Source organism: Amphiura filiformis, chromosome 2 (genome assembly GCF_039555335.1).
Source record: "Amphiura filiformis chromosome 2, Afil_fr2py, whole genome shotgun sequence".
Taxonomy (NCBI): domain Eukaryota; kingdom Metazoa; phylum Echinodermata; class Ophiuroidea; order Amphilepidida; family Amphiuridae; genus Amphiura; species Amphiura filiformis.
In genome coordinates this window covers 59,577,182-59,597,859 of record NC_092629.1, presented here as the reverse complement: position 1 = coordinate 59,597,859, position 20,678 = coordinate 59,577,182, and the positions used below count along the sequence as shown (strand labels likewise).

The window sequence follows — 20,678 nt, the reverse complement described above, 5'->3', positions numbered from 1 at the left end:
TGCCCCTCCCCCTCTTTTTTCGACCTGCCAAAAAAGCATTGCCACCCCCCCCCACACACACACACAATTGACCCTGGGGTACACATAAATATGGGGTGGAAAAAAAGCATTGCGCACCACCTTCCATGCGTTTAATTGGTGCAACCCACAAATATGACATCTAAATTTTATATTATGACGTCATTGTGATGTCAAGTGGGGTGTTGGATCTTTCCGCTTTTGATATCAAAAGAATGAAAATACTTTCCGATATACATTGATACCATTTTGTAAAAGATTTAATAACAAGTGATGTTACAAAAATAACATAGAAATAATTATTGTATTGGCCCTATATGGCCTGTGCTAAAACATGCAAAAAAGCTCGATATCTTCAGACCCCATGTCCAGGGGGTAAAATAACCAAATGGGATGAAACAAAAGGCATTTTCCCACTAACACAATGCCACTACAACTATTTCCACAAGTTTTGAAAAAATACCTCACAAAGTGGTTCAGAGATCACCCCCCTATTTAAAGAGGCCTAAAATCTCGATAAAATTCTTGATTTTACTGTTCCGTAAAAGCTACGGCACATTGAAATCAAGGATTTTATTGAGATTTTATGCCTCGTACAGCTTTGATTTACAGCTACGGAAGATTGGATTTAATTAAAATTCTCAATTTCAATTTTATCACGATTTTAGGTCTAATAAAACTTTAAAGAGGCCTAAAATCTCGATAAAATTCTTGATTTTACTGTTCCGTAAAAGCTACGGCACATTAAAATCAAGGATTTTATCGAGATTTTATGCCTCGTAAAGCTTTATGCGTAAAAGCTACGAACATTGGAATCAATTAAAATTCTCAATTTCAATTTTATCACGATTTTAGGTCTAATAAAACTTTAAAGAGGCCTAAAATCTCGATAAAATTCTTGATTTTACTGTTCCGTAAAAGCTACGGCACATTGAAATCAAGGATTTTATCGAGATTTTAGGCCTCGTAAAGCTTTGCGTAAAAGCTACGGAACATTGGAATCAATTAAAATTCTCAATTTCAATTTTATCACGATTTTAAGTCTAATAAAACTTTAAACGGCCTAAAATCTTGATAAAATTCTTGATTTTACTGTTCCGTAAAAGCTACGGCACATTGAAATCAAGGATTTTATCGAGATTTTATGCCTCGTAAAGCTTTGCGTAAAAGCTACGGAACATTGGAATCAATTAAAATTCTCAATTTCAATTTTATCACGATTTTAAGTCTAATAAAACTTTAAACGGCCTAAAATCTTGATAAAATTCTTGATTTTACTGTTCCGTAAAAGCTACGGCACATTGAAATCAAGGATTTTATCGAGATTTTATGCCTCGTAAAGCTTTGCGTAAAAGCTACGGAACATTGGAATCAACTAAAATTCTCAATTTCAATTTTATCGAGAGATAAGGCCTAATAAATCGAGGCCTAAAATCTTGATAAAATTGTCCATGTTCCGTAAAATCTACGGCACATTGAAATCAAGCATTTTTTCAAGATTTTAGGCATCGTAAGTTTTGGGTAAAAGCTACGGGACATTAAAATCAATTAAAACTTCTCAATTTCAATTTAAGCGAGATTTTAGGCCTTTTGTAAAAACTTAGGGCCTAAAATCTTGATAAAATTCTCCATTTTAATATTCCGATAAAGCTACGGCACATTGAAATGAAGGAATTTATCGAGATTTTAGGCCTCGTAAAGCTTTGCGTAAAAGGCACGGAACATTGAAATCAAATTCTCAATTTCAATGTTATCGCTATAATCACTAAAGAATTAAAGATACAAATACACAATTTGTTTGTTTTCCAATTTTATCATTGATTGTGGCTCAATAAAATGAATTTTAAAAAAATCCTGAAAACACAGCTGGCACAATTTAGTCACATGATGCTACCCATGTGGTGGGTTACCTTAAAGCATGGGCTTTCCTGAAAAAAAGTTGACACAAGTTGTATCAGTATTTCTTTGATCCATCTAAATGAATTTGTGGAGCAAGGATTTAGCTCAATATGTTCACATGTATGTGTGTACATATGTATATATATGTTGGTATGTTCATTTCCCCCTTTACTAAATTCAAAGTGCATTGTACAATAATACATGCATTGTAAATTGCTGCACATTCATTTTTCAAGCATACTGGGGTATACTTGCATATGACATTATTTCTCCATAATGTTCTCAAATAAAATTGGTTTGTTGTCTTCTCATCCATTCTTCTGTTCCTGTAGGTGCTACATGTATGGTTGCTGAATTTCGCAAAAGAGTCCCCCATAGCTGACAGTGTCAATACACACATGTAGAGGCAGTATACATGGTATACAAAGACCGTGTGGGTGAACGACACAAAGTACGATGTAACTGGAACTGAAGACAGATTGTCTAACTTGTTACTAAATTTTAATAGTTTATAATATTTTCCTTTGAAACAGGAATATTTTACAATTTTCAACAATCCACCATATCTGTCCACTGTGAACAATTTTCTCCTACCATATTCATTCCATTAACAACCCAGGGAGCGTAAGAAAGTCATTTTGGGTGGGCGCTTATTTTTTATAATGTTAACATAATTACATATCGTCACTGGGCAGGAAAAACCTCCTATGTACTTGTGGCCCTTGAACATGTTTAAAACAAAACCGCAAAAAGGTTACATAGGAGGTTTTGCTTTAAACATGTTCAGGGGCCAATGACACATAGGAGGTTTTTCCTGCCCAACGATGATGTAAAAAATGGCCCAGAATATGGAATTTGTGTGTATATACATGGCTCTGTGTTTGGTACACAAGTACATGTAGTTGGTTGAATGGATCCTGCATATAAATGGTACATGTACATCCATGATTGTAATTGACTGTGCTCGTATTGTTAAAAGACCAAACAAGTCCCATTTTGGTAACAAAGCAGATCGGTGCCCAATGGCGTCAGGAATACAGCGATGTCAAGCCACACTCATGCTGAATCAATATCAAATTCTGGACACCTGCATCATGTGTAAATGAAAAGGATAAAAATGGAAATTAGTTAATTTCTTGTAAACCGATACTGTAAGAACCCAAACATATCTAACCAATGCAATGGAAGTTTCATTAATATGCTTCTATTAATATTCCCCCATCTACTTTGTATAATGCTGCAATGCACCTTCTCTATTGTAACACTGCACTGTCCCCTGGGCAACACAGGGACATGGACAGTGTTACAAATCCAACACAAGTCCCCGACTAAATCCCGGCCCACGGTGAAGTTTCCCAAGTGACTTAGTCGTTGTCCACAGGATGAACTCTTTGAATGGTGAATCCCTGCAAAGTCCTGGCCCCATGTTGAAGTCCCAGACAAGATCCAGGCTCATGTTCCTGGCCCATCTTGCCATTGTTGAGGCACCGCTAAGACATGCATTTTCGGTCCGGTTTTCGGGTACCGGTACCCAACCAAGATTTCACTACCCAGGTAAGAGAGTCAGCATCATGTTTTTTGTTTGTTTTTTTTAAAATTATTTATGTTATTTATTTTCTTGGTTTTGGAGTGTCCCTGGACCTATGCTAAATAGTTAATATGACGATCATTCATGGTTGACAAAAACAATGTTGTGATAGATTAATTTTTTTTGCGGGAGGAGGGGGGGGGGGGTCAGTCAGTCATAAATGATCCTAACATTTAGCTCTAGGTCCAGGGACACAATTATGCAACTTCAGGTACCTGATTACCTGCCCGAAAAATGTGTAGGGTACCCAGATACAAAATAACTCGAAAATGCATGCCTTAGTTACCATTTTTTTTTCATGTTTACAATAAAGTGTTGCAAACTTTTAAAACAATAATTCTAGACGACAACATCAACAAACCCTGCTCTACTGCGGAAGGACTTTGGTAGGGATGGTCTGTCAGGATTTTTTATATTTCTTACCCACAAAAAATCTCATGGGACCGTTGGCCCAGTAGAAAAGTTGTTTTTTTTTGTCTAGAATTTATATTGGTTTTTAGATTGCAACACATTGTTAATTATAAACTTGCATTTACATACCGATACTTAGTCATAAACGTAGTAATCACACTCCATCAATTTGCAGTAGGCCTATTCTGGTATAATGGCAACTATAACTTTCCATTATTGGATGACACCTGAAAATAACAATGTGGAATATAGTTACGGTAAATTAACTGCAAAAACTGTTCTCTTTGTTGGTATTTAATTAGACAATAATAACTGCGCACCATCTATTTTGAGGTCATTGTGTGAAATCGGAGGGTAAAATACCAAGGCCCAAAACAAAACCCGACAATTTCACACAATGAACTCAAAATAGATGGTGCAAAGTTATTATTGTCATTCATTACCGTCGTATTTAATAATTTGAACAAATCAAAATAGCATTTTATGTTATTTTATGCCATAAAACGTTGTTAAAATATAACCAGTTTTAATTATTGTTGTGACCTACCCTACAAAAAATCAACCCTGCGATTTTAACATTCGCGCCGACAACAAGAGCTACCAATCACAGAAACGCGGTGGCATCGCGTAGGCGCATGCGTTGCAATAACGCTTAGCTTTATACATGCACGCGCGCGCAGAAGTCATTGTAGCACGTCAGGAGTCGTTGTGAGTTATTAATGACCTCGCAATTAGTGCGCGGTCAGGCAATCAATTTCTTTTGATTGGATCACAGGTTTCGCATATATTAATGAGGTTATGAATGTACACATACAATGTACCTCATCAACATCAATGGGGCTACTAATTGTACGACCGGGTCTCGGATACCCTTGCAACTACAGGGAACTGTATGCCAACTCCATAAAATCCCCATAGGCCCCTTCGACTTCCATGCCGAGCTGGGCATCTTTGTATCAGAGAGGTCTCCCCCCCCCCCCCCTCATTAAGGCCGTGTTAGTGTAAAATTAATATTTTGGTTCTCGCCCCTCCCTCCTCAATTTCTGGGATTTGTCAGATTTTTTTTTTTTTTTTTTTTTTTTTTAGATTTTTCAATTTTGTTAGACTTTGGAATGATTTATGAAATCTTCATACATATAAATAAGTTTATTAGAGAACAAGCATCACTTCCAAGTCTTTTTGTGGTACTCTAGGGGGATTTATCCCTCAGAATCTCACATATGAAAAAAAAAAAAAAAAAAGCCTCATCGTTTCCTCGAGCACTGTTGGAGAAGACCGAAAACTACTGAAAATGCTAATTTTACATTGAAAAATGTACGCATTCAGGGCTGTCAACTCTCACGCATTGGCCGTGAGTCTCACGCTGCACGCACTGGGTCACTTTCTCACGCCAAGGTAGTATAATCTCACGCTTATGTAGTAAATCTCAAGCTAAAAGCTGGAAAATGAGCAAAATCTCACGCATCGTCATGAATAATTTGTTGCTCCTACCCCCCCCCCCATTGAGTCGGCAAATCCTGGTACAGTCGCCGCTTGTCATGCTTGTCTCACGCCAAGCAAGTCCAAAAAGTTGACAGCCCTGCGCATTGTATAAATTTGTATCATGTAAAGTTTACCGTGATTGTTTTGCAATATTGATCAGCTGGCTATGCTGCAATACTGATACTGCACTGACATAGAAAAAAATTATAAGCTTTCCGGACAAGTCAACAAGTTATAAACATGTCCCACTTTTCCAAGCGTTATAACCGGCCTGGTGCACTCCATGATCGTTCAAAAGTAATATGGTTAAACTATGAGACAATAAAAGCCTGTTTATATTACGAATTGTGTGATTTACTTACGGAATCAATTGGGATTTGATGAAGAAAATCGTATAACAACATCACACGTGCGTCTGAAGTCTGACTCTGAATACACCCGAGCGTCCACTTTTGCGCCCAATGTAGAACATAATGCACCCACATACGTTTACTGTTACGTACGCGAAAGTCGTCGATGAATATTAACGCCCAATTTATCGCAATATTACACCCAATTACGCTGAATGGGGTGTGAAATGAACAACAGCTGATTAAGAGTAAACAAAACCACCTAACATGGTGTATTTTGCTCGAATGAAATACATTTAATTTTTTTTGGCCCCGGGACGATTCATTAAAAAATGTGAAGTAAACACTTTAAATATTATAATTAAGCTATATCATTACAACCTCTTGGTTAAATCTTCTTCTAGGAAGAATGTAAAAAATGGCCATTTCGGGCTACATTACGTGCAGTTACGTGGGCTTTCAATGTATTAGGGATGGGCGGTAACCGTTTATTTGCGTACCGCATGGACCGCGATATCATGGGCATGGGCAATCTTTTTTCTTGCCGAAAGATGCCGTGTGTGAAGTACATCTGACTGGGCGTTTGAATTACGTAAAGTAACGCATAAAGGCATTGATATATGATATCATCTAATGGCTCCTATAGTGCTGTTAGTGTTAGGCCTATGTGGGGGAGGCTGTGTTTAGTTTCTATAAGTTTTACAAGTGCATGTCGATCAAAGTTAAAATAGAGCTATGGCTAGACTACCCCCGTATATAACAATATTATTATGTAGAGCTCAAACATTGTGCGTGCCATGGGCGGTGCCTTTCTTAAACCACACACATATCTTGACATGCTGACCAAATGACTATAAATTAGTTCTTAATACCACACACAAACTGTAAGGTAAGGACTAGCCTAGCCTTCTTCATTAACCTGGGACACTCAATCAGTTGAAAACACAATTAATCTTATGCTCTTCCTTGAGGCCCTGAGTTCAGTTCATCCAATTCATCCCAATAAATAGCATAAAATCAGTGTAAAATCCAACCTAGGTAGTGATATCCGGGAGTTGAACTTGAACTTTGACACAAACATTTTCAGATGTTGACTCGTCGCGTATTATACGGCGCTAAAATACCTCTTATTTTGCACAAGACAATCCATGATGTCAAATAAACAGATCCACTGTATCGCCATCGAACGTCAACTTTAACTTCTCCAACCGAAGTTTCAGGACTGATAATCACGCAGTAATTATGAAATCAAAGATTGTTTGATGTTTATTCCATTGCCAGAGAGGCAGAACCGTAGACAACCTTTTAGCTTTTCAAAGTAATATAGTTCGCTTATGAAGGATTTTTCCGACCTTTCTAACGCACATCACCGTGAGCTATATATCATAGTTTTGTCAGAATTTCGGTTTGGATCGCACCATTTTTCAATTCCGACTACCAATGTTGTCAAAGTCAACTCGCGAATATACCCATGGATGGATGATTTTGCAAACCAAAATAGAAATATCGATTAGTTCTGCTGTTAGAAACGAAATACTGAGTTGGACATTTTGGCAGTCGCAAGCGAAAAAGGGTGAAATCAAAACGGATATTCTGACAAAACTATAATATATAGACCCACACGATGTGCCTTACAGAGGTGGGAAATATCTTTCTTTAGTTTGAAACGCTAAAAAATGAATTCCGAAAAAAGCTCGCAGGCGAAGTTAAAGCCTATAAACATCAAAACGCTTTATACACTAATTTTAACACCGGGATTTGTTTTTAAATGTTTATCCAAGCTCTATGTTTTTTAACTGACATTTCTGAAGGGAAAATATTGCTTTATTTAATTTTGACCGAGAAAATAAATTTCATCGCAAAAAGATGTATCTCTGAATTGTGTTGATTTCAATATGTATCGATCTACTTTTGGTGCGACTATGCATAACAAAAGAAGCTGGTGACTTAAGTTCTGCCTGTAGAGCCATATCCACCGACTGGCTCTCTTTCTCCCAGCTCACGAAAAATCTTATGTTATGAATATCCATTGCAATAATGTTTAGTATCGTCTCTTTTACAAGCCCCATACTGGCCATACAACAAAGGCAACAGTCTAACGCAGGCGTCTACGATAATACTGCTAATGAGTTTGTATTGTAAGAGCAGATAAAGAGCTCCGTGGATGCATTGTCAAGTTCATTCATTTATTTGCATAAAATGAGACGAAATGCGGTCTTAAAGGGGCCTATGGCCGACGGGAGCTTCAAATGCTCATGCACACCTCTCCTTTTTATCTTTTCGATTTTCGTATTTTGTTCAGAAACGAAAACGCAAGGGATTAAGTGAGTTGATATGTAATTTGACTTCATTGTCCTTGACTTTCCTACACTACAACACATCAACTTGTTGTTCTTGTTCTCGAAAATTCTCCATATTATATCATTATGACGCAAATTATGTGAGTTCCCGCTCATGAAATATGAAAAATACCATTTGTACATGGTTCTATAGAAGATCAGTTTCGTTTAGGAAGCCCAAATATTGATAATCTTACGCCACACGCCACACGGTATATCCATCGAGCTATTAATAGAAGGATAATCCACGAACCTAGTTTGCACAAGGTATAGCAGTATGCCTATAATCAACTTTAAGGAAATATTAAATTTAAACTGAATAGAATAAACTGAACTCCTCCCTCCTCTACTCGCCCTCCGCTCCTCTCCTTTTATCTCTTATCCTATTTAAGGCGGGTGGGAGGGGAATATGACCTAGTTGTATTTGCACTCAATGATATTGAGACAAATAAAGCTGACACCAAGATGAATAGTGTGTGTTGCTGTGGAGGTTTTCAAGGCCAAAATCAAGGCTTTAGATGCCGTAGTTGTGAAAAAAAAATCTGAGATTTGAATAAAACAACGGATTACGTCGTTTAATTACTACGCCAGAAAAAAATAGTCGAACGCGTACGCGATGTTCATAACACTGTACATACATGGCGTGCGTGCGGGAAGGTCATAGCCCGGGGTCATAGCAGTTCAAAAGGACCGACCTCAGTCCCATTCGCCTTAATTAAGAGAATTATCGTATTTACCGAGCACAGTTGGAAAGCAGGCAATAGTCACTATAAAGGCGTACGTCAACATGTTGTCCAAGTTCGCAATACAGGTGGATACGATATGATGACAGGTTTGTATTCCAGTGCATAAAATGGAGACAGCTATTATACTTTCTTAGTGTTCAGGTGAGAATTGGCAGTTAGCGATGGCAAATACGCACAGTTTCAACATATCATCGTATCTTTTGAAAGATGGTAATGTATTAATCAACCACGAAACCGTAATGGTTATAAAGCAGAGGCTGCATATCACAGAGTGGCCATTATGTCACCTGTGTGGTGTAGAAGACAAACATAATTATTGTAAGCAGGTAGAAGCGGTGATGGTGCGTTATAAAGTCTGCACAAAAAGTAACTCAGCTGTTATAAATACGCCTATAGCTTCAGAAATTATGTTCACAATATTTCAACATAAAAAGAAGGATGATTTATTTACGCGCATTTTGATACACAAAGATACCCAATTTTAAAAGTTGCAGCTATTTGTATTGATTTGAAGTAAGCGCGAAGATAATGGAGGGCTTTACGTGCTACAGTGCTAGCATAATAACCATTGATCGCTGTAAACTGCAACTTTTAAATTCGGGTATTCTTCTTTAAAATCACTACTGATTTGTTAATATTGAACAAAATTTGACAAATGGGGTATCAAAATGCGCGTAAATAAATCATCCTTCTATCCTTGTTGAAATATTGTAAAAATAATTATTAGTTCTGAAGCTACAGGCGTATTTGTAACAGCTGAGTTACTTTTAGTGCAGACTTTATAATAACTCAACTCTTGCACTTTATTCGCATTGTTTTTTACTTCTTATTACCTGTTCAGGCTCAGAATTTCCCGTATTTTGATGTATGTTTTTAAATAATTCATCCAATATCTGATTCAAATCGTAGCTTTGGGTGTTATTATTTACATTGTTTGATATATAATAGCTCAACTCTTGCACTTTATTCGCATTGATTTTTACTTCTTATTATTATCTGTTCAGGCTCAGATTTTCCTGTGTGTTGATGTATGTTTTTAAATAATGCATCCAATATCTCATAGCTTTGGCAACACTTTGGCTGTTATTTACATTGTTTCGGTTCATTCCATAATGTACAATCCCATAGTCAGGTTTACATTAGCCTTTCAACAAGGCTCTGCCTGGACCACCGTAGTGGGAGCGCCACCTATAATATTCCACTGAAGGCATCCATCCATAAGTAGTATACGAATAGAATTACTGAATGTTTTAAAAAATATACAAAAAATAATGTTTTTAAAATACCAAGATGCCATGGAATTCAAGATATGACAGAAGAAAGTACATTTTGCAGCTTCGGGGTGCACCATTTTATTTCCGAGAGTTTTGAAGATGAAAAAACTTCGCTTGCTAGCGAGACGAAAAAATATTTCCGCCTCTAGTGAGAAAACAATTTACCTCACTGATGATTTTAAAAAAATTCCCCACCCAACTCTGTATAAAGGTATACATTATTTTTTTTAATTGCCGCTTTTTGGGTAGCGAAAAAGAATTCCACCAGCCCCAAGTCCCATGCCCCCTGAGTATCGAATGGTGTGTTCCTCAATGGGCTGTGCAATTTACCCCTGGTGTAATTTTTTTTAATGGGGTATCAAAAAATGCCCCTCTCGGCATTGCCAAATTCTTACAATTCTGCAGTGGCGGAGCAAGTTTTTTTTTCTGAGGAAGGTGTAAAATTAGAAAATTCAAAATAAAAAGTGATTTTACCCAAAATAATGGATTTTTATGCTTATTGCTTACTGGGGTAATAAAAAATGGGGGGTCCCTCTTGCCCTCCCCCACTATGGGCTGTCAGTCACTAATTGCTTTCCCCCTTAAATTGGCCCCGCTCTGAATTACACCACCCATAATGTAATGTTTTAAGTAATTACCGTAGGCCCTACTTGCAATTATTAATGTTGAATTGCAAGACAGATGTGATTACAAGTTGTATTTTTAATTTATCTTAAACCACTGATTTTAGTCGCACACGTTTCATACTATTTGCCCTTTTATAATAATTATTGTTATTTTTTTCAATAACAACCCCATACTCCTCAACCCACCCCACCACTCCTACCACCCCCCGTTTAGTACATGAAGTATTGAATATTCATCACTTGGATGACCTTGGGAAAAGTCCAATCAGACTCGAAAGGTCGCGACCTGCTTGTGGTCGACCATAAATAACTTGTGCATGGCAAAATGGTGAGATGGAGAAGAAGTCCTGGCTAAAAACTATAACTATGCTATTTTTCAAGAAAAAAACATATCAATCTTTGATATTCTGAAGTATAAAGTTGTTGGGCAAAGTGAAACATTGTTATTTAGACCGTATTTGCGAAGGAAAAATACGATAATTTTTCATTAAAAGATCGCCACAGCTGGTTTACACACGCAGCAGCAGAGCGCTGTACCGGCTTGAAAATCCCCGGTGAAAATCATACAGAATTTTCGTATTTTATTATTCGATTTTGAATCCAAAAGTCAAAACCTGCCTGTTTAACCATATTTTGGACATGCTTCTGACGAAATATTATTTTCAATGTGTTTTTAGCCCTTGCAATATTATTTAAAAATACGATCTTCTCTGTACAGGAATGGAACTTTTTTTACTACGGAACTACTTGTGTTCAACAAAAATAGGGCGGTACTATTTTTGGCTTTCCATGACGACATCGTTTGATTGACATTCGATGCTTGCACAGAGTAAATGTTATATGCGCAAAGACCTCGCGGCTCGGCCCCCTAGGATCGCGAGGTCTTTGACAAAGACTAGGTTTACATCCCATTAATCGCAATAAATGAAAATAGACGCGACATGAAAAATATATATATTTATAATAATGCTAATTGGGATTTTAAAAAACAAGGTCTTAAAGACAACTGCCCTCGCTGACGCTTATGAGATGCTGTTACTTTTAGGGATATCCAGTTTTGGATAACGTTTTTGTAAATGTCAGTGTACTTCTGTTATATTTATAAATGCGCTTTTATAAATACGCACGTGACATCTACAAGTCGCCATACCGGAAAATACCAGGAAAATTGTTCTTGCAAAATAGTGGCATTTATTGCAAAGGGTAAAATAATTTGACCCGAAAGAAAAAAATAACGACGGAAAAGCTAGATATAGCTGATTTACAAACTTATATTTCATTGTTTCCGTGCTAAATGAGCGTGCCAATTGGCTATATCGATGACGTAATGGGATTCTTACGGGCATTAAGGTCAGAACTGTGTAGCTACCGATGATGTTATTTGATAACATTTGCACGTGAGGACAGGAAACTTATGGGGCTGTCATTTTCTTAAGGAGTGGGTTATGAATTTAATATCTATTTATTTGGGGTCAAGAAAAATATTTGCCTTCCCCCCCCCCCCATAGTGCCGACACTGAACATAACCCATAAATTGACGAAATGACTTTATGTTGACATATATTTTTTACTAAGTCGGTTTGGTGTGATAATTTATTTTGCCATATTGACAAAATATTATGTCGACTTGGCAAGATAAATTATCACACCAAATCGACTTAGTAAAAAGTAGATGTCAACATGACAAGATAAATTATCATGCCAAGTCGACTTAGTAAAAATTGTATGTCGACATGCCAAGTTAAATTATCACGTCAAGTTGATTTATTAAAAAATAGTCGTCAACATGACAAGATAAATTATCACATCAAGTTGACTAAGTAAAAAGTGTATGTTGAAAAATGGGTGTCGACATGGCGAGATAAATTATCACACCAAGTCAACTTAGTAAACAAGGCGGTTCTCGAGCCACGGGTTTCGTCTGTTTTCGCGACCACCTATTTTCGCGATCAAGTTGACTTAGTAAAAAGTGTATGTTGATATGGCGAGATAAATTATCAAGCCAAGTAAACTTAGTAAAAAAAATGGGTGTCCACATGGAGAGATAAATTATCACACCAAGTCAACTTAGTAAACAAGGCGGTTCTCGAGCCACGAGTTTCGTCTGTTTTCGCGACCACCTGCTTTCGCGATTGCTTTTGTTAAATGAAGTAAAACAATAGGGATTGCGTTTCCAAAATAGGTCATCCAAAGCCACGGGAAGTGAACACCACACATAGTAAATATTCATTTAGACGTTTTCATTTTCAGCCCATTATACAAGTTGACCTGATATGACCTTTAACCTCATTGTGACCTTGAACTTAAGTGTTAAAGTTCTCATAGTTCCCAAGTTGACCTCAAATGACCTTTGACCTGAACACCACCATTAGTGCATGCAAGTTCTCATAGTGCAGCTTAAATCAAATTTCGTAATATTCATTTATTTTTTAAATCCCCACTCATTTGTATTGGGGCTGTCAATTTCTTAGGAAGGGGGTCATTGAACTTTATACCAAAAATAGTGGTTATATTTTTATATCAAAAATAGAGTTAGAAAATTATTTTAAAAATAGTATTTAAAAAAATGTTAACTTTCAATCAAAATGTATGCATATTCTACAATGGAAACACTATTTGCACCCAAATCTGGGCCATAAACTCTTAAAAGATATACACATTTTTGAATAGATACGGTACTTGTGATGAAAATCGTGGCTCAAGAACCGCCATGTTTACTAAGTTGACTTGGTGTGATAATTTATCTTGCCATGTCGACATCCATTTTTTTTTACTAAGTCGTCTTTGGCGTGATAATTTATCTTGCCATGTTGACATCTATTTTTTACTAAGTCGTCTTTGGCGTGATAATTTATCTTGCCATGTTGACATCTATTTTTTACTAAGTCGATTTGGTGTGATAATTTATCTTGCCATGTCGACATAGAATTTTTGGTATGTCGACTTGGTGTGATAATTTATCTGACCATGTCGACATAATAGCCTCTAAGTCGATTTGGCATGATTATTTATCTTGTCATGTTGACAGTTATTTTTTACTAAGTCGTCTTTGGCGTGATAATTTATCTTGACATGTTGACATCTATTTTTTACTAAGTCGTCTTTGGCGTGATAATTTATCTTGACATGTTGACATCTATTTTTTACTAAGTCGTCTTTGGCGTGATATTTTATCTTGACATGTTGACATCTATTTTTTACTAAGTCGTCTTGGCGTGATATTTTATCTTGACATGTTGACATCTATTTTTTACTAAGTCGTCTTTGGCGTGATAATTTATCTTGACATGTTGACATCTATTTTTTACTAAGTCGTCTTTGGCGTGATAATTTATCTTGACATGTTGACATCTATTTTTTACTAAGTCGTCTTTGGCGTGATATTTTATCTTGACATGATGACATCTATTTTTTACTAAGTCGTCTTTGGCGTGATAATTTATCTTGACATGTTGACATCTATTTTTTACTAAGTCGTCTTTGGTGTGATAATTTATCTTGCCATGGTGACATCTATTTTTTACTAAGTCGTCTTGGCGTGATATTTTATCTTGCCATGTTGACATCTATTTTTTACTAAGTCGTCTTTGGCGTGATAATTAATCTTGCCATGTTGACATCTATTTTTTACTAAGTCGTCTTTGGTGTGATAATTTATCTTGCCATGGTGACATCTATTTTTTACTAAGTCGTCTTGGCGTGATATTTTATCTTGCCATGTTGACATCTATTTTTTACTAAGTCGTCTTTGGCGTGATAATTAATCTTGCCATGTTGACATATATTTTTTACTAAGTCGTCTTTGGCGTGATAATTTATCTTGCCATGTTGACATCTATTTTTTACTAAGTCGTTTTTGGCGTGATAATTTATCTTGCCATGTTGACATCTATTTTTTACTAAGTCGATTTGGTGTGATAATTTATCTTGCCATGTCGACATAGAATTTTTGGTATGTCGACTTGGTGTGATAATTTATCTGACCATGTCGACATAATAGCCTCTAAGTCGATTTGGCATGATTATTTATCTTGTCATGTTGACAGTTATTTTTTACTGAATCGATTTGGTTTGAAGATTTTTTATAATTTTGGTATGTCGACTTGTCAAGATAATTTATCTCGCCATGTCGTCAAGTCGGATGGCACGTACAAGCTTCCGTAGATTTATCTTCCTATGATGACCATTTAATAAATAACTCCACATAGCGAGCATTAAATTAAAATATGCCATACTAACATTTTGCTATTAGCATATAGGCCTGTACAAAGAACATGTTATGCCTAATTTGAAATACATATATGATGTATACATATGAATATGGCATTCTTCGGGATATAATTATTGTAATAAAATTATTTATTTACCAATTAACTTCTAAAGAAAAATACATCTCCAACCGCGTCCTCAGCGGTACAGAAAGCACGATATTACATTATTTATAGCACTGTCTACGCTTAGTAGGCAACTCATGTGCTGCAGTATGTAGCCGACAGATGCTGCATGAGCATACCGTAGTAATCACAGTGAATATGGCTGCAGTAAGAAAGAAAAACATAGGTTATATCTACTAGCTTACCGTGAAAAAGTAAATGTGGAAAACACACAAGTGCTACAACAATAAACGTAAATCTACATGATGATGTCTATGGTATTGTAACACATCCGTTAGATCATTGCCACCTTATTTGGCAATGAATACCCGGTAGGATATAAAAATAGGTCAATTTATTCATTGACCGAAAATTCACATCGCGACCTGTATTGTCTGCTGGTTGTCAGTGTTGCCAGCTTACATAACGACAAGTTATTTTAATAACTTACCCTTTAATAAAAATTCCCTTTAAAAGGGAAAGCCAGCCTCAATGTAGAAGAGGTCTTGTAATTAGTTTTGGTCAATGTGAAAGGCATTTTTAGGATCACGCTTACATCTACATGACAGTCCACCAAACCATCAACGATGAGAACATGCACACTGAAACAGCAGAAAACATTAATTCCTAATCTCATGTCAACTCTTTTAATTCATTACATGTACTCCAAATTGTTCTGGTCTGTTTGTTTTGTTGTTGTTGTTGTTGTTGTCGTTGGTTTTTTTTGTCTTTTCAGCTTTTTACCCACGATATCTCAATTTCCAATTTTGTAATACCAGAACTTACGAACTCAATATCTTCGCTTAGGAATGTCCGATTTCACTGCTTTCGATATATACACTGCCGGTTTGAGTTAACTTACATGTACATTTTATTTTAAAATAACTTAATTAATTCGCAATGTATAGTTTAAGCCTACTATATTATAATAGATAGTGGCCAGCACATTTATAAAGGACTGGTTACTCACTACAATCTTCACTCTTAAACTGTGTTTTTCTGAATGTGCTGATCATGTTGATTGCTAGTCGGAAACTTCTGCGAAGCTATGGACATGGCATCTTACATACTCCATTCTATAACAGTCTGCCTAGTGCCTTGTGTGTTTTCTCTTCAATCATTTTGTTGAATGTAATTTTATGAATCAAATAGTTATGTGTCATTTTATTTATAATAAAGAAGTTATTAAATTAATAAAGTAAGACAATTTATTTATCTATAAAGTGCATGTCAAATGGGGTACATTGTTCAATACTATATGCATACATTATGCCCATATTATAGCTAGGCCCTAAAAACTTTATTTTGCATCGGATTTTTCCTGTTGAAAAGACAAAACTGATGTTTATGATAGCAACCATTTCATCAATAACATTTTGAGTCATTTTTATCCATAAAACGACACAGGATATGATAGATAACTACTTTCACATCAATATGGTCCATATGATCACAGATTGTTGAGAATCTGTGATATGATCCGGGGATATGATGAAGATTTTGATTCTATAGATCTGTTATCAACATGATATCACGCTGTTCAGTGGTCAAGGAGTAAGGACCCCGGTCAAGGACACTGATATGACATCATAGGTGATGTCAGATTTTCTTCTGCTGACCATATGATGCTATATATATTAACTATTATTGTTACATTTAGGCCTTTAAACTTTTAAAGTCGTAATTAATTAGTTCAAACATAACTTTGGTAATACTCACTCGTTTTCGTTCGTTGAAACTGCAAAACATACTTACTTTTCCTTACAAATCGAATTAAAATATTTAAAAAAATTCAACCACAAAAGTTTTAAACAAAAGTCATTCCAATACCAATAAAAAATAATCTCTTGAGCAAACTGACCCCATCCCAGAAATAGGTACCAGCCCGATGGGCTGGCGAAAAGGGTCGTGATAATGTGGACAATACGCCCAAAATTACTTATTTCTTGGCTTAAACGTCGTTGAGAAAGTATAATCTATATAAAAATTATGGAGTATAAAAACCGGGATCGGGACCGGGATAAAGGCCGGGATAAAGTAAAAGGTAATGTTTTTAATTCCAGGCGGCATAGGACACGCAACACGGACGTACGAGGCTGGCGAAGATACAGGGCTGACAGCCCCATTCACAATACACGGTTAGCGATTATAAATGGACAATTAACATACTTGCAGTGGGGTACTTTGCAGAACCCCAACGGTTTTAGAGTAAGATAATTTTGCTTTGACACCACATAACAAATTTAGAATTGTTTGTGAAGATTTCATGATTATGTGTTAATCCAATGGCGACGTCAAAAATAGCGATATCGCATCCACCATCATCTGTTTAATTCCTTACCATCACTGCGCCACCTATCGGACATGAAGTGACAGGTAAGGAAAATTGGTAAGGATTTATTTCCATTCCATACCTCGAAAAAATAAATATTTTAATAAGAACACCTGGTTTTATTTTTTTTTTGACCTCGGACATTTTTTGAAAATGCCTCCTATCGGTCGTGAAGTGAAAGGAAAATTTTTACGGATTTATTTTGTTACCTCCAAAAATATTACCTCGAAGAAAAAATTCACTAGATAATGTAATTAACCCGTTTTATTTTCTTACCTCGTGTTTTGAAAAATGCGCCCCCTATTGGCATAAAGTGACAGGGAAAATTGGTAATAATTTATTTTCATACCTTCAAAGATTTTTGCTGGTAAGGTAAATTGCTAAGGTTTTATTTGTTTACTTACCTTGTAAAAATGTCCTTGGCAGGTATGAAAACTGTTAAGGTTTTTTATTTTATTATTTTCAACTGAGGAGTGTAGGTGTGACAACACCTATACGAAACAGTTCTGTATTGAATGATGATGGTGTAAATATTAAATTCACTACATTTAAATATATTCCTGCTCCTTTTTAGTTGAGCACTTTATCTGTAGTGATGGTTTCATCTAAGTTTATTCTTGTTGTATTTTATTATTTATTTATTTATTTTATTATTTATTTATTTATTTAGTTATTTATTTATTATTATTATTTTTTTTTTTACCTTTTTTGAGAGGTAAGAAATATTGCTAAGGATGTATTCCAATTTTTTCGGACCCTAAATCGTATCTTATAAACAGGGTGGCACTTCCCTGGTATAAACGTAATAGGTCAATGGCATATTTAGGGACGTGTATTGTAATTGGAAGCGCAATCGAAGGCTTAAAAAGGGAGTGCTCAGGCATGACTGGATGAGTGGATGATGATCATGGCGTGATCATGCAAAATCATTCTGAAGTCGGGCATATTCAATTTTCAGGGTTTTTTTAAATATTGCATTTAAGCATTTGCAAAGCTACAGGGTGTCCCAGAAAAAATTACCGGGCGAATGATTTTGGACGTAAGTCGAGAAATAGACATCCAAATCCAAAAATCCAAACATCAGCCTGTAGCCCATTTTATTCTGCATCTTATACGCCAATTTTACTGGAATCGGTTGCCTGATCACGAAGAAATTAGCGATTACATAACGCATACGTCAATTCACTTCATTCCAAGTTTGAAAGAAAGATTATTCAACACAATGTGGTTAACTGTCAATGGGCTTCATATTTTGTTCTGTGAAATCCTTTTCGTTTTATTAAACAATCTGTTTCTTGCATGACATTTAATAAGGTTTTGTTTTAAATATCGGAAAACCTGCACGATATTGAAAATGAAAGCTTGCATGTAAGATGATGCTCGGTACTTTGCATAAAGAATTCCAGTTGGCTTTAAAAATTTCTCACACACATTAATGTTTTTGGAATATTTCCAAGAAATTGTAATGCAAAGTTTAAATATTTTAAAACTTCAACATTAATGTTGCTTGGTATCAAAAATCACACGTAAAGCTGTAAGCAATTGATCATTGTTATTCTTGGCTCAAAATGTTATCTTAAAAGATATAACATTACGAATTGAAGTTGGAAAGCTTCCAATTGCAGAAATCAAAGTTTTTTCGGACAAACAGTTACTCATCTGCAGTAAAAGCATGAATGACATAACACCGTCCGATTATAAACTATATAATGTGGACTAAATTTAATGAGATACACAAACTTTAGGAAGCGGTGAGCGAGTATGAAAAAACCGCCTGTTGATCAAACTTGGAATGAACTGAATTGATGTACGCATTATGTAATCGTTCATTTCTTCGCAACCAGACAACCGAATCAAATAAAATTTGCGTATGTGATGCACAACAAAATAAGCTATGCGCTACATTTAATTTTTTTTATTCTGATGTCTATTTCTCGACTTACGTTCAATTTTATTCGCTCGGTAATTTTTTCTGGGACACCCTGTACATTTTGCAGACGTAACAGCCCCATTGCAATTGATAATTTAGTTCCAAAGATATGGACGGTTGAAGTGTTTCCAAAACTATATGCAACAGAAGAAATTACGGTCTTTGTTTTGCTTTACCTGAAAATTAATATATCCGACTTTCGGCTGATTTTGCTTGATCACATCACATATGTGACCGCCACGGCGAATGAGCCGTAAATTCAGTCCTCCCCTAGTCAATTTTGTTTTATTTCGTGTTTAAAAAATAAACATCATAAACTTAAAAATGGTATATCATTTGACTTCAAACGATATCCAGAAGCGGGGTTATGGTTTGTTAAACTTTGCTCCTTCAACAAAATTATAGCTTTTTTCGTTTCTACGTGTGTCTCTATTTTCACATTGCTGGCAATAAATATCAAACAGTCATAATTGGCGGTCATTTCAAATCATCCCCAAGTCAACGAGCGAGGTTTAAGAAGGTTCTCTCATTGTTAATTGTTGGTTATGCATACCTATACAAAATACAATGCCTGGTAACCCACCACTTGAAAAGGATTTAGCAAAAGCAAACAAAGACCAGAGCTAAAAGTTCTATAGCCATCTAAGGTAGAAGCTTATTATCTTCTTCAATAATAGGATTATTGATTGGTGTTGTGACTATCAAAATAAGACAGATGTCGCGCCAGCTTAAGTTACCGATGAATACGACCTTCGTACACATTTTATACCGTAACTCAGAATACAATTTAGGGAATTTACGGCTCGTTTGTGCTGCCGGGTCACATATTTCCAGTTTATTTGTGAATATTCTGAATCATCCAGGTAGAACAACATTTATTTTCATTTTAGACTTTTGAAAGTCTATTTTATTTTTCATTTGAGCATAATCTAGCAGTTGATGTTGTTGTTGCAAACTGTGCGCACAGTAATAAAACAATAATTTGTTTAAAATATTTTGTTTTTCTGATGACTTGCAGTTAATTCTATTTGTGTGGCTATAGTGTAAATGATGATGACGACGATGATGATGATGATGATGGTGGTGATGATGATGGTGATGATGATGATGATGATGATGATGATGATGATGATGATGTTGGTGTTGTTGTTGTTGTTGTTGTTGTTGATGATGATGATGATGATGATGATGATGATGATGATGATGATGATGATGATGATGATGATGATGATGGATAATACAACTGATGTCAGATGATCATTAGAGTCCTGATGGTGACGATGATGGCAGTGATGAGGGATTTAATTTAG

At 35.8% G+C, this 20,678-nt stretch overlaps 1 protein-coding gene and 1 long non-coding RNA gene across 3 annotated transcripts in view; both read right to left on the bottom strand.

Moving 5' to 3' along the window:
• Positions 1–15,509, bottom strand: part of LOC140146474 (lysyl oxidase homolog 2-like) — a 35,439-nt gene extending 19,930 nt beyond the window's left edge. Inside the window, exons 1-2 of one of the 2 annotated variants that reach the window (XM_072168333.1) lie at positions 15,313–15,509; positions 8,825–9,120 (exon numbers count right to left, since the gene is read on the bottom strand). In XM_072168333.1, coding sequence (XP_072024434.1) covers positions 8,825–8,876 — 52 coding nt within the window. In that variant the 5' untranslated portion in view covers positions 8,877–9,120; positions 15,313–15,509. Of the gene's footprint in view, positions 1–8,824; positions 9,121–15,100; positions 15,240–15,312 lie in introns of those variants that run through there. The other variant, XM_072168334.1, reaches the window with a different exon arrangement.
• On the bottom strand, positions 1,814–5,814 carry LOC140136370 (uncharacterized). Its single transcript, XR_011856654.1, has 3 exons — positions 5,761–5,814; positions 4,046–4,143; positions 1,814–3,004 (listed from the first exon to the last, which is right to left on the bottom strand). It is a non-coding gene; the product is annotated as an uncharacterized lncRNA (long non-coding RNA).
• Positions 15,510–20,678: the final 5,169 nt, after the last annotated feature.